Below are 12,911 nucleotides of genomic sequence, written 5' to 3'. Positions count from 1 at the left end.
CAGGTGGTCCCTGAAACAGAGGGGGATCCGGTATAGGGGTTGGTACACTGTCCTCAATCGCAGCTTCAAAACCCTTGCTTATTTCCCGGCTGCGGCTTGCCTTGGCCGTGGTTTTGGCCCTGGTTAGGCGTTTTGGTTTTTTTTGTTTTTTTTTTTAATGGAGATATCCCGTCTCCTAGAACTGGAAGGGACCTTGAAAGGTCATCGAGTCCAGTCCCCTGCCTTCACTAGCAGGACCAAGTACTGATTTTGCCCCAGATCCCCAAGTGGTCCCCTCAAGGATTGAACTCACAACCCTGGGTTTAGCAGGCCAATGCTCAAACTACTGAGCTATCCCTCCCCCCCTTGCTTACGTCTACGTCGGTTATCCCTGCCCCTTCTGCGGTACGGTTCCTGTCTAGGACGAGGGTGGTATTGCCTCTGCGGTGGCTGGGGCTTAAAGGGTTTCCTCTGTGTCACTGAGGTGTGCATCCCCAACGACTTGAGGGTTGCTCGAGAGACTTTGAGGCTATGCAGTCTGGCATCCGTCTGGTCCGAAAACAAGCCTGACCCCCTCGAACGGAAGGTCTTGCAAGATGTTTTGCACCTCTGGGGGAAGGCCGGAAGCCTGTAGCCATGCTGAGAGCCTCATCACTACTCCTGACGCGATTGTCCTAGCAGCTGCGTCCACGGAGTCAAGGGAGGCCTGTATAGAGGTTTTGGCTATTGCCTTCCCTTCGTCCACTATAGACGCAAACTCGGGTTCTGAACCCGGGGGCAGGGATTCTTTAAACTTGGAGACTGATGCCCAAGAACTGAAGTTGTGTCTGTTCAGAATTGCTTGTTGGTTAGCGATCCTCAACTGGAGGCCCCCGGCTGAGTAGACCTTCCTCCCAAATAAGTCCAAGCATTTTGCCTCCTTGGCCTTGGGGGCCGGGGCTTGCTGGCCATGTCGCTCTCGTTCGTTGACTGCAGAGACGACCAGCGAACAGGGTGTTGGGTGAGAAGAAGAAGTCGAAACCTTGAGAGGGGGCGAAGTATTTCCTCTCCACGCCTTTCGCAGTTGGTGCACTGGAGGCTAGTGTTTGCCATACTGTTTTATAGTTGGACTGAACTGTTTTTATGAGTGGGAGCGCGATCCTGGAGGCGCCCTCCGGGCTTAGGATGTCAACCATGGGGTCCTCCTGCTCTACTGTCTCCTCCGCATGCAACCCCAGATTGAGGGCTACTCAGCGGAGCAGTTCCTGGTGCGCTCGATGGTCAATCGGGGGAGAGCCGGACACGGTCATGCCTGCACGGCTTCGTCTGGTGAGGAGGAAGAGGTCAGGGCCTTTTGTGCGTCTTCCTCTTCTGGCAACTCCTCACCGACTGGGTGCTCCTCTGGAGTCTGCCCTATGATGTGGGTCTGAGACAGTGCTGGGCTCGGTGCCGAGTCCACCCTTTCTCACTCCGGTGGTCTGGAGACCTTGCGAGAGGAGGGGCGCCACTGTGGAGAGCGGGACCAGTGCCCCGGGGGGCCAGATCTCGAGGTCCTGGGCCTTGCTGGTGGTAGGCCCAAGGGGTCCAGAATGGCCATTGTCCTGGCTGGCCCCATTGTGGGTGCCAAGCGGCTTCATGTTCCCTACTGGCCTGTGCCCTGTGGGTATATCTGCTGGACCGGCCAGAGTCTGCCTCAGAAACCATGGACGGTGACCTGGAAGGCCATGGCGGGGCCATGGGACGGTGCCGATCCAGGGTCAGAGACTAGTGCCTCCGTGACTGGGACTGGGAGTAGTGTCTTGCCGACCTGGACCTGGATCGGTACCAGTGACCTCGGGACTGGGAACGACTGCATGTGGTCGGTCTCTGGGATCGCGTGACTGACACGTCCTGGTGCCTACTCGAGTAGGGCTGCGGGGTCGGTGCCGGACGCTTATTGGGGCCCAACGGCGGTGCGATTCTCTGCGAGAAGCCTAGGTAACAAAATGGAGGAATTGGAGCTCTTGGTCCGAGAAATGAAACCGGATATCGTAGGAATAACTGAAACGTGGTGGAACGGCAGTCACGACTGGAATACAGGTATGGAGGGGTATGCGCTGTTTAGGAAAGACCGGAACATAGGTAAAGGTGGCGGGGTGGCGTTGTATGTCAATAGTGAGATAAGCTGTAAAGAAATAATAGTTGATGGAATAGATAACACGGAATCCGTCTGGGCAATAATCACACTAGGTAAAAGGACTACTAGAGTCTCCCCGGGGATAGTGCTTGGGGTGTGCTATAGACCGCCGGGATCGACCCAGGATATGGATAAAGAACTATTTAATGTGTTTAGAGAAGTAAATACTAATAGGAACTGTGTGATTATGGGGGACTTTAACTTCCCGGATATAGATTGGGGAACAAACGCTAGTAGCAATAATAGGGCTCAGATGTTCCTAGATGTGCTTGCTGATCATTTCCTTCATCAAGTGGTAGCTGAACCAACAAGGGGGGAGGCCATTTTAGATTTGATTTTGGTGAGTAGTGAGGACCTCGTTGAGGAAGTGGTAGTAGGGGACAACTTGGGCTCCAGTGATCATGAGCTAATCCGGTTTAAACTAAACAGAAGGAGTAACAGAATTAAGTCAAAAACTAGGGTTTATAATCTTAAAAAGGCGAATTTTAATAAATTAAGGGCTCTGGTAAGGGAAGTGGATTGGGCAAACGTATTAATGAATCTTAAGGCAGATAAGGCCTGGGATTACTTTAAGATAAAGATGCATGAGCTGTCAGAGGCCTGTATCCCAAAAAAGGGAAAAAGATTACTAAGCAAGAGATTTAGACCGAGCTGGATGAGCGACTGACTCAAAGAGGCGATTAGGAAGAAACAGAAAGCGTACAAAGAGTGGAAGAGGGGAGGGATCAGTAAGGAAACTTACCTTAGTGAAGTCAGAGAATGTAGAGATAGGCCAAAAGCCGTGTAGAGTTGGACCTAGCGAGGGGAATTAAAAGCAATAGTAAGAGGTTTTACAGCCATATAAATAGGAAGAAAGCAAAGAAGGAAGAAGTAGGACCGCTGAAGACTATAGCCGGAGAGGAGATTAAAGATAATCTAGGCATTGCGCAATATCTCAACGAATATTTTGCATCGGTGTTTAATGAGACCAATGAAGGGATTAGGGATACTAGCACCGTGACAGAGGGGCAAACAGAATGGGGGATTACCGTTTCCGAGGTAGAAACAAAACTCGAACGCCTTGATGGGGCTAAGTCGGGAGGACCGGACGATCTTCATCCGAGAATATTGAAGGAATTGGCGCGGGAAATAGCAGGCCCATTAGCGATAATATTTAATGAATCTGTAAACTCGGGGGTGGTTCCGTTAGACTGGAGAATAGCTAATGTGGTTCCTATTTTCAAGAAAGGGAAAAAAAGTGATCCGGGTAACTACAGGCCTGTTAGTTTAACATCTGTAGTGTGCAAGGTGCTGGAGAAAATTCTGAAAGAGAAACTAGTTGAGGACCTCGAGGTTACTGGCAAGTGCGATAAATTACAACATGGTTTTACGAAGGGCAGATCGTGCCAAACGAATCTGATCTCCTTCTTCGAGAAAGTAACGGACTTATTAGATAAGGGAAATGCGGTGGACCTAATATACCTTGATTTCAGTAAAGCGTTTGATACTGTACCCCATGAGGAATTATTGGTTAAACTGGAAAAGATGGGGATCCATATGAAAATTCAGAGGTGGATAAGGAATTGGTTAATGGGGAGAATGCAGCGGGTGGTATTGAAGGGTGAACTGTCAAGTTGGAGGGAGGTTACCAGTGGAGTTCCTCAGGGTTCGGTTTTGGGACCTATTTTATTTAATCTATTTATAACTGCCCTCGGAACCGATTGCAGGAGTGGACTGATAAAGTTTGCGGATGATACGAAGGTGGGAGGCGTTGCCAATTCGGAGGAGGATAGGGATATTCTGCAGGGAGACTTGAATGAGCTTATGAATTGGAGTATCAGAAATAGGATGAAATTTAATAGTGAAAAGTGTAAGGTGATGCATTTAGGGATGACTAACAACAATTTTAGCTACAAGCTGGGGACGCATTGGTTAGAAGTAACGGAAGAGGAGAAGGACCTAGGGGTTCTGGTAGACCGGAGGATGACTATGAGTCGACAATGCGACGTGGCGGTGAAAAAAGCCAATGCGGTCTTGGGATGCATTAGGCGAGGTATATCCAGTAGGGATAAGGAGGTGCTGCTTCCGTTGTATAAGGCGCTGGTGAGACCTCATTTGGAGTACTGTGTGCAGTTCTGGTCTCCCATGTTTAAAAAAGATGAACTTAAATTGGAACGGGTGCAGAGAAGGGCGACTAGGATGATCAGAGGAATGGAAAACCTGTCGTATGAAAGGAGACTGGAGGAGCTCGGATTGTTTAGTCTGACAAAACGAAGGTTGAGGGGGGATATGATTGCTCTCTTTAAATATATCAGAGGGATAAATACAAGGGAGGGAGAGGAATTATTCCAGCTTAGTACTAATGTGGACACGAGAACGAATGGATATAAACTGGCCGTGGGGAAGTTTAGGCTTGAAATTAGACGAAGGTTTCTGACCGTCAGAGGGGTGAAATATTGGAATGGCCTTCCGAGGGAAACGGTGGGGGCAGGGGACCTGTCTGGTTTTAAGATTAAGTTAGACAAGTTTATGGAGGGAATGGTTTAATGGTGAAACATATTAGCTGAGGAATACCAAGCAATGGTAGGCAAACAGTATAATGGTTAACAAGGGTTAGGCTGGAGACTCTTGCCTACATGCTCGGGGTCTTGCTGATCGCCATGTTTGGGGTTGGGAAGGAATTTTCCTCCAGGGTAGATTGGCTGAGGCCCTGGAGGTTTTTCGCCTTCGTCCGCAGCATGGGGCAGGGATCTCTAGCAGGAGGATTCTCTGCCAATTGAAGTCACTAAGACACAGGATTTGGGGACTTCATCAGCAGAGTCAGGGAAAGGGTGGGGACGGTTTTGTGGCCTGCAGCATGCAGGGGGTCAGACCAGATGATCATAATGGTCCCTTCTGACCTTAAAGTCTATGAGTCTGCGCGGAGGGAAGCCGGGAGTCCAAGGAGGCGGAGCTTGACCGGGACAGGTGCTGCGAATGGTGCCGAGATGGTGACCGTGATGGGCGCACCATTGCCGGTTTGCCTCTGGATGGCAGTCTCTGCGTATTGTCTTTAGCTTGGAGGGGGCCCTCAGAGGACAATTCAATGAGGTCCTTTGCTGCCTCAAATGTGTCTGGGGTGGAGGGCTGTTCCAAAAGCTCCTCCAGCTCTTCCTCCTCACTCGATGCACCTATCCCGGGGCTCGACAGGCCTTTCGGCGCCAGAGCCACTGTCACCGGGATCTGTGCTGGGGCCACAACGCCCTTAGGAGCACTCGAGGTCTTCGCGGGCGCTACCCTCTTATGTGGGGAGCGTCCTCGGGCCTTAGGATGGCCCTTCGATTTTGCCGGCAAAGACGACCGGTGCCGGAGGTGTTCCTGCTGTTTCGGTGCCGTAGGCTTAGGGTGCCCCACCGGTGCTGGATCACGGACCGATGCCGGGGCACTCTGCACAGAGGTTGATGGTGCCGTCGAAGTGGAGGGCTGTAATGCCATCTCCATGAGCAGCTGCTTAAGGTGAAAGTCTCTCTCAGTTCTGGGCTTGAAGGCCTTACAGATCTTGCAGCGCTCTTTGGTGTGCTTCCCCCAGGCAATGGACACACGAGTCGTGTGGATCGCTTAACAGCATAGGCTTGCGGCACGTGGCACAAGCCTTGAAGCCTTGGGCATGCGGCATGCCCCGCCACCCAGGGCCGGTGTCGGGATTGACCAAACACCTAACACAAAGGAGTTTAAGTATTTCGAAAGATCGGATAACTGCTAAGATTAACACTAACTACTACGCTAAGGGACACTCTCAGACGAGAGACAGTTGTTCCAACGCCGCCACAGATGGTAAGAAGGAACTGAGGGAGGGTCAGGCCCGCAGGGATATCTATATCTATATCTATACACACACACACACACACACGCTAGAGCGGGGCGCTGCTCTGGTGGGAGGGGGGACCCTGCAGGCCCGACAGGAGCCGCTGAGGGGGAAAGTTTCCGACGTCTGTGCACACGACGCGCACACACCTAATGTGTAATGGGCGTGAACAATCAATCACTCGAAGAAGAACTGCTGGTTCACTGCTATAGAGGCTAATTTAGCACTGTACCATTTCTTTTTTAAAAGATGCATATGCAGTAATACTCCCACAAAAATGTTTTGGTGGTCTTCCACAAAACTGCTGAAGAGGGGGCTGTTGGAGCTCTGGTCTCATATAAACTTTCAATCTATCATTTATATTCTATGAATTCAGGATCAGAGAGTAAGGATATATTAAACTGCCAAGTATGAACAGATGGGGTTTGTCCAACAAGAGCCAAAGACCTATCCGTACAGGCACATGATCTGACGCAGCAATTGTTCCAATATGACAATCCATTATATTTTCAATTAAATCATGGCCTACTAAAAAGTAATCTAGATGAGAGTAGGTAGAGTGTACTGTAAAAAATCCAAATAGAAATTCCAAGCAGAAGAAGTTTCATTATATGTGTGGAAGGCACCAATTTATCCAAAACAGGATCAAGTACTCCACTGAAGTCACCAGTGATAATAGGGAAGCAATGTCTCATGTGTTCTTGGCTGACCTGAATGACATAAAATTAGGATCAACACAAGTATGGGTAAAGATACTAGCAAAAATAATTGATGTCTCAGCTATCATCCTTAGCTGACCTAAGTATCCACTATCCTTATACCGAGTTTTTTATGCAACAGGATCACCACAATCCTTGCATTGGAGTTATAACAGCAACAGTCTACAACCCTAATCTAGCCTCCAAAGATGAGCAGCCTCAGTCTCTGACAAGTGTGTCTCTTAGAGCACAGTCATTTCAATCTTATCCCTTTACATTCCCAGAGGCACCCCTCATTATCAGGACCACTGATTACTAGCAAAAGAACGGACAATACACAAGGGTGTTTAATACAGTTAACTAGCAGCGAGCGAGTATAGTGTAACAATTCAGATAACTTTCACCAGTCCTTCCCTACACAGCACTCCCAATGGGAAGGGACTATAGATTTAGGCAAATTACCAAGATCTCCCATCATGATTCTGGGCTTCAACAGTTCAGGGCCAAAACTCTGCTCTCCAGTGGAAGGATAGGATATGGACAGGAGAACAGGGATAAAAGAAGATCCCAGAGTCCTCCTTAGGCAGCAACCCCCACTGGTGAATAGTTGAAGCGGATTATTTTACCCTCCGGGAAGAACTCAAAGGATAAACAGATTTGAATTGGATTGTAGTGCCTAATGGATTATCCCACAGAAGAGCAATAGGGCGTCATCTTGGCCACACAGAAAGCTAAGGAGATACCCCTCTACTAAGGCAAGTTTCAAAATTCTAACGGCAAAAATGAAAGGGGGGGGGGGGAAATAGGGAGAGGAGTTTAATCCACAGGCAATTTCAAACCATTGTTAGGAATTGATTGGGGAAATCACAAATCCATTTTTTTAAAAAACAGGAGCGTATAATGGACAGCATACAGTGGACCTGGAGACTTAACGGAAGTTTTCTGCCTCTTGAGGCTTTTGAAATACATGAGTCTCTTCTCTGTACTTTACATATAATAAGACTGGAAACTTCAGAGAGTATTTTTAAGGCTTTTTCACTTACCCATGTTCCTTGCATTATTAAAGGCAGTCTTGCATGCCACATCTTTAGCAAAGTCCTGAAAAATCATGATCCTAGCATTAGAAGCACTGCACCAGAGATGTCTCCTCCCTAGCTTTCTGCATAACAAACTAACAGTAAATTTCAGGAAATGAATAATGGATTTTGTTTTAGCATCAGGGGCAGGTTTAGAGGTAAGGTTTGTGTGCCCTTTCTATATCAAAGGCATAATCCTCTGGTAAATCCAGAATCTCTGCAAGGAGCCCCTTCCACAAACCACACCATTCTCAAATTAGTACGCTATGATCACTCTTTAGGACTTCACTGCTTTCAGGGAATTGATAACATTTCTGAAAAATCTGAGTCTGCATACCTCCTATTTGATTTTCAGTGGCAGCTATATAGCCCACAGCCTTTGTTACATATCCAGTCAGATTTAATATAGAAGAATCAATAGATTCAATTGGAGCTTGCATTGTGAACATGGTGGATTTAATTTCAATTGTGTCCTCTCCAATCATTTTCAATAGGGCCATAACAGCTCCACTCTCCTCCTCGGCAGCCATTTTGTCTAGAGGGGAGGGAAGACAGTCTCGTCCTTTTGATTTTTTGCTGCCCCGGAGCTTGCAAACAGCATAGTTGTGTCTGATGGCATTTAGGAGGTATGAGAGTAGATGGGTGGTATAGAGGGCCAGGTGGAGCCAGATTGTTCAGGACGGCTCAGGAGCAAAAGGGAGCTGTGCCTTTATGTTCCATAGAACCACCAAGAATCCTCTGGGAGTGGTTATCTTGGCGTGCTTAGGGAAACAAACTGGTGGAAGCAGGAACCTGCCCACTTTTAAGACAACTGCTAATTTCCCTCTTACTTCAAATCAGACTAAAAATGATACCTTCAAAACTAAAAGTGCAATTAAACATTCTTCATCACTAGATTAGACATTCATTTTTAGTGCACCGCCACCCAATTATAAAAGTCATGACTGACTGATGCACAGCGACAGCAAGATAACCTCACAGGAAAAAGGTGAATAAGCAGCTTATTATTAACTTAGTAAACTTACTTATTAGACGGAATATGAAATTCACTGGTTCAGAGTATTATCATTTCACCTGGAAGTGCTGTATACATGTAGAATTTCTATCACTGTATCTTGACCACCTAGAAATCCAATTCTTATACAGGTCACAATTTTAAAAAACTAATAGAAAACCATTACTGAACAAGAACACAAATTTTGAAGTTGCAGTCAGCAATAAAATATTTTGAAATATTAAGTAAATTCATGTAATTGAAAATGTTATTTCACCACCATCATGTGGGCTTCTGGGAAAACTGCAGAGACAAGCCAGCCAGAGATGCCAACTACTCTACCCAGAAACAGACAAAGCAAAGACTGCTGTACTGGAGGGTTTGTAATGGAACTGCTCAGTGCAACAAAAACACCACCACTCAAAAGGACTGCAGGCTGGGAACTTGCTGTTTTATTCAACAGCATCACAACCAAGTGTTTGGGGGAGGGCATGAGAGGGAGTACTCTCACTGACAACACAGGAAGGAGGGAGGGGTAGAGGATGGCTCCATCCCTTAATATTCTGCAATAACTGTAATGCAGTTAACCCCATGATGACCACTTTACTGTAAAGAGCAGCAGGTAAAAGGGGGCTCCCCAGACAGGGCCACCCTCCTCACCTCCAGGGAATGACCAAGAACTGTTCAGTGCTTACAGAGTTGGAAGGTGTAAAAGTGTTTTACGTATCAAATATACTCAGTTTATAAATAATTGAGAAAGAACTGAGAAACAACCAAAATGGCATTTTAAAGTTTTTTCAGAGTAGAATTGCACTTTCAGGCATATCATGACTCAGACCAACATTTTTTCCAATAATATTCATCGAAAAGCACTGTTTACGCTTTGAAAACATGAACAACTTAACCTGCTCATAGCACAAACTAGTAGTTCCAATTCCTACTAGGAAACAGTTTGTCTCAAGAAGTCACCACTGCACAGATGGCTTGACTAGGGTTGCCAACTTTCTAATCGCACAAAACCAAACACCCTTGCCCTGCCTCAAAGCCCCTCCCCACCCCTTCTCCAAGGCCCCACCCCCACTCAGTCCACACACACCCCACCATTGCTCGCTCTCCCCCACCTTCACTCACTTTCACTGGGCTGGGACAGGGGGTTAGGACGCAGAAGGGGATGCGGAGTGTGGGCTCTGGGAGGGAGTTTAGGTGCGGGAGGGGGTTCAGGGCTGGAGCAGTGTGTTGGAGTGTGGGAGGGGATGCACGCTCTGGGCAGCACTTACTGCCACTTATGGGAGCTGCCCGAGGTATGTCCCTGCGGCTCCTAGGCGGAGGCACGGTAAGGCAGCTCTGAGCGCTGCCCTGTCCCACAGGAACTACCCCTGCTGCAGGGCCGACGCTCAGGGCAAGGGGAATGTGCAGAGCCCTCATAGCCACCCCTGTGCCTAGGAGTCAGGCATGCCGGCCACTTCCGGGAGCGACTGGGCATTCCGGTCAAAAACCAGACGCCTGGCAACCCTGAGCTGGACTCATAGTCCTGATTCATTTTATGAGAACCAGAGACCCTTTCTTTACCTGCAGAAAGATTCTACTGTCCTTCAGATAGCATAAACACTTATTTCCCTTCTGAAAAAATAGGGTGTCTCTTTTGTAGCAAGACAACTCAATACTTCCACAGGTCCTTTTACATTTATTCAATACATCCTTGTTATAAACAATTGCAGGAGTGCTTACAGTCTCTATCTTCTTCTCCAAGGAGGGGTAGGGGAGAAGGAAGAGAGGTTTATGCCCCTTCCCTGGAAAGAGTGATTGGTAGGAGAGCCCAGGCCCTCCGCCTCCACCAGATGCCAACCCAAGGCCCTACAAGAGGCAATAATAGCAAACACTCTGGAGTGCTTTGGGCCTGCCTTCCTGGGCCACTTCCTACCACTTTCTTCTCACAAGGCCTCAAAGTATTTCCCTTAAAGTCCAATAGAAAATAACAAAAGCAACTGAATGTTCAGTCCAGGTCAGCTCAGCTAGTAGCCCCATTTCTTGCACACTAGCCCCAGCTGCACACTGATCCAAGTTCCTGGGCTGCACCCCACTCGGGGTCAGTCACACTCTCCCTCTATCCAAGGTTTCATGCAAGCAACAGTCCCTGATCAACCCAACTATAGTCAGGCTCCTGACACAAGACTCAGGCCCAAGCCCAAAAGAGAAAGTTTGCAGCTACCTCTCACTTTAGTCTCCACCCTGGACCTTCTCCTGCTCCTTGTCTTACGAACCCTTCCCTTGCAATAGGATTTATTTGTGCCCTTGCTCAAGAGTTCTCAGGATAGATCTGTTTTTCATATTCTGTTTGTCCCCCTTTCGAGCTGTCTGGCTCCCTTTTAAAAGCTTCTCCACCAGCTAGAGAAGACTCTGCAGGTGCAGAGAAGCAGAATCTCCTGGGCCCAGAACTGCTCCTGAAACCCCCCTGTCCCAGTGTGGGTTTATACACCCAATACAATCACATGACCACTGCATGGAAGGCAAATATTGAATAGTTCAAAGTTTCATTATCTATTTAGAACAGGGATTTTCCACATGGAAATTGTAGCTCTGTAGGATAACTTTTGGGATGTTCATTAGACATGAGACTAGCCAAGGACATTCAAGACTTGGATTCTACTGATGGACACAAACATTCAAAACAAACTGAAAATCCTTTTGCCCACGCACTTCACAGAAAGACTTCTAGTGTTAGTTCTCCTGATCTGGTTGCGTGTAGCAGCTGCCATATCTTCTGACACTCTGAAGATGGGTTCTAGAGCAAGTGACATGATGTGATTACTAGCAATCTGACATTGATAGAAATGTAACTATACTTCAGTTTTACATCAGCAAAACTCAATGTAAAAAACACTTTGTTTCCATTTAAACTTTGAGCATATACACCTCTACCCTCGATATAACGCTATCCTCGGTAGCCCAAAAAAAAAAATCTTACCGCGTTATAGGTGAAACCGCGTTATATTGAACTTGCTCTGATCCGCCGGAGCGCGCTCCCCCGAGCACTGCTTTACCGCGTTATATCTGAATTAGTGTTATATCGGGTCGCATTATATCGGGGTAGAGGTGTATTCACTGAGCCTAGTGCACACTCCATTTTTTTTTTAAATCGAAAACAAAGAGGGTATAACAACTGGAAGATAGAGAATTATTAATGTACCTTTCAGACGATGACTTAAAATCTGTTCCAAAATGGCTGCAAAATTATTAAATTCAGGGGAAGAATCATCAATAGTCTCAAAACAGGAACGATCAATCAGAGTCTTCACAGAGAACCTAGAAGAGAAGAATGGGATACCAATTTTATAGATAGTATTGTTTCTCTATACCAGCTAGCACAATTTTAAAAAAATAAAATAAAATACAAACTGGAAGTGATCAAGATGTTCAAGTTATAAAATGTATGGCTCTCATTTACCTAAAGTACAACAAGAAGTAACCTAGAAAATATTGTAAATCATCATCATCACTAGTCTTACACTTAAAGCTTTCATAGATTCACAGATTCCAAGGCCAGAAGGGACCAGTGTGATCAACTAGTCTGACCTCTTGTATAAACACAGGGCATAGAACTTGCCCAAAATAACCCCAGAGCAAATCTTTTAGGAAAAAAAATCCAATGAGGATTTAAAAGTTGTCAGTAAGGGAGAATCCACAATAACCCCTGGTAAATTATCCCAATGGTTAATTATCCTCATTGTTAAATTGAAAATGGAAATAAGGTGTAAATTTATGTCTAGATTCAACATCCAAGTCTAATGGATCATGTTATATATTTCTTTGCTAGACTGAAGAATTATTACATATTCATTTGCCATGTAGATACCTATACATTGTAATCAAGTTGCCCATTAACCTTCTCTTTGTTAAGATAAATAGATGGAGCTTTGAGTCTATTTCTAATTCTTTAATCATTCTCATGGCTCCTTTGAACACTCCACAATTCAAGAATGATGCTGATAAATTGGAGACACCAGAACTGGACACTGTATTCCAGCAGCAATCATACAAGTGCCAAATGCAGAGGTAGAATAACATCTCTACTCCTACTCGAGATTCTCCCATTTACGCATCCGATCGCATTAGCTTTTTTGGCCACAGCAGCATACTGAGATAATCAGCTGATTATCTACCATAACCGCCCCCCCCCCAAATTTTT

The 12,911-nt window shown here is 46.6% G+C and overlaps 1 protein-coding gene across 1 annotated transcript in view; it reads right to left on the bottom strand.

Moving 5' to 3' along the window:
- Window positions 1–12,911, bottom strand: part of RUNDC3B (RUN domain containing 3B) — a 187,780-nt gene that overhangs the window by 164,966 nt on the left and 9,903 nt on the right. Inside the window, 1 exon segment of the mRNA XM_008169647.3 lies at window positions 11,913–12,028. Coding sequence (XP_008167869.2) covers window positions 11,913–12,028 — 116 coding nt within the window.

This window comes from Chrysemys picta, chromosome 2 (assembly GCF_011386835.1).
Source record: "Chrysemys picta bellii isolate R12L10 chromosome 2, ASM1138683v2, whole genome shotgun sequence".
In the NCBI taxonomy this organism is placed as follows: domain Eukaryota; kingdom Metazoa; phylum Chordata; order Testudines; family Emydidae; genus Chrysemys; species Chrysemys picta.
Note: the sequence above shows the minus strand (reverse complement) of the source record. Positions and strands in the feature narration are given on the sequence as shown.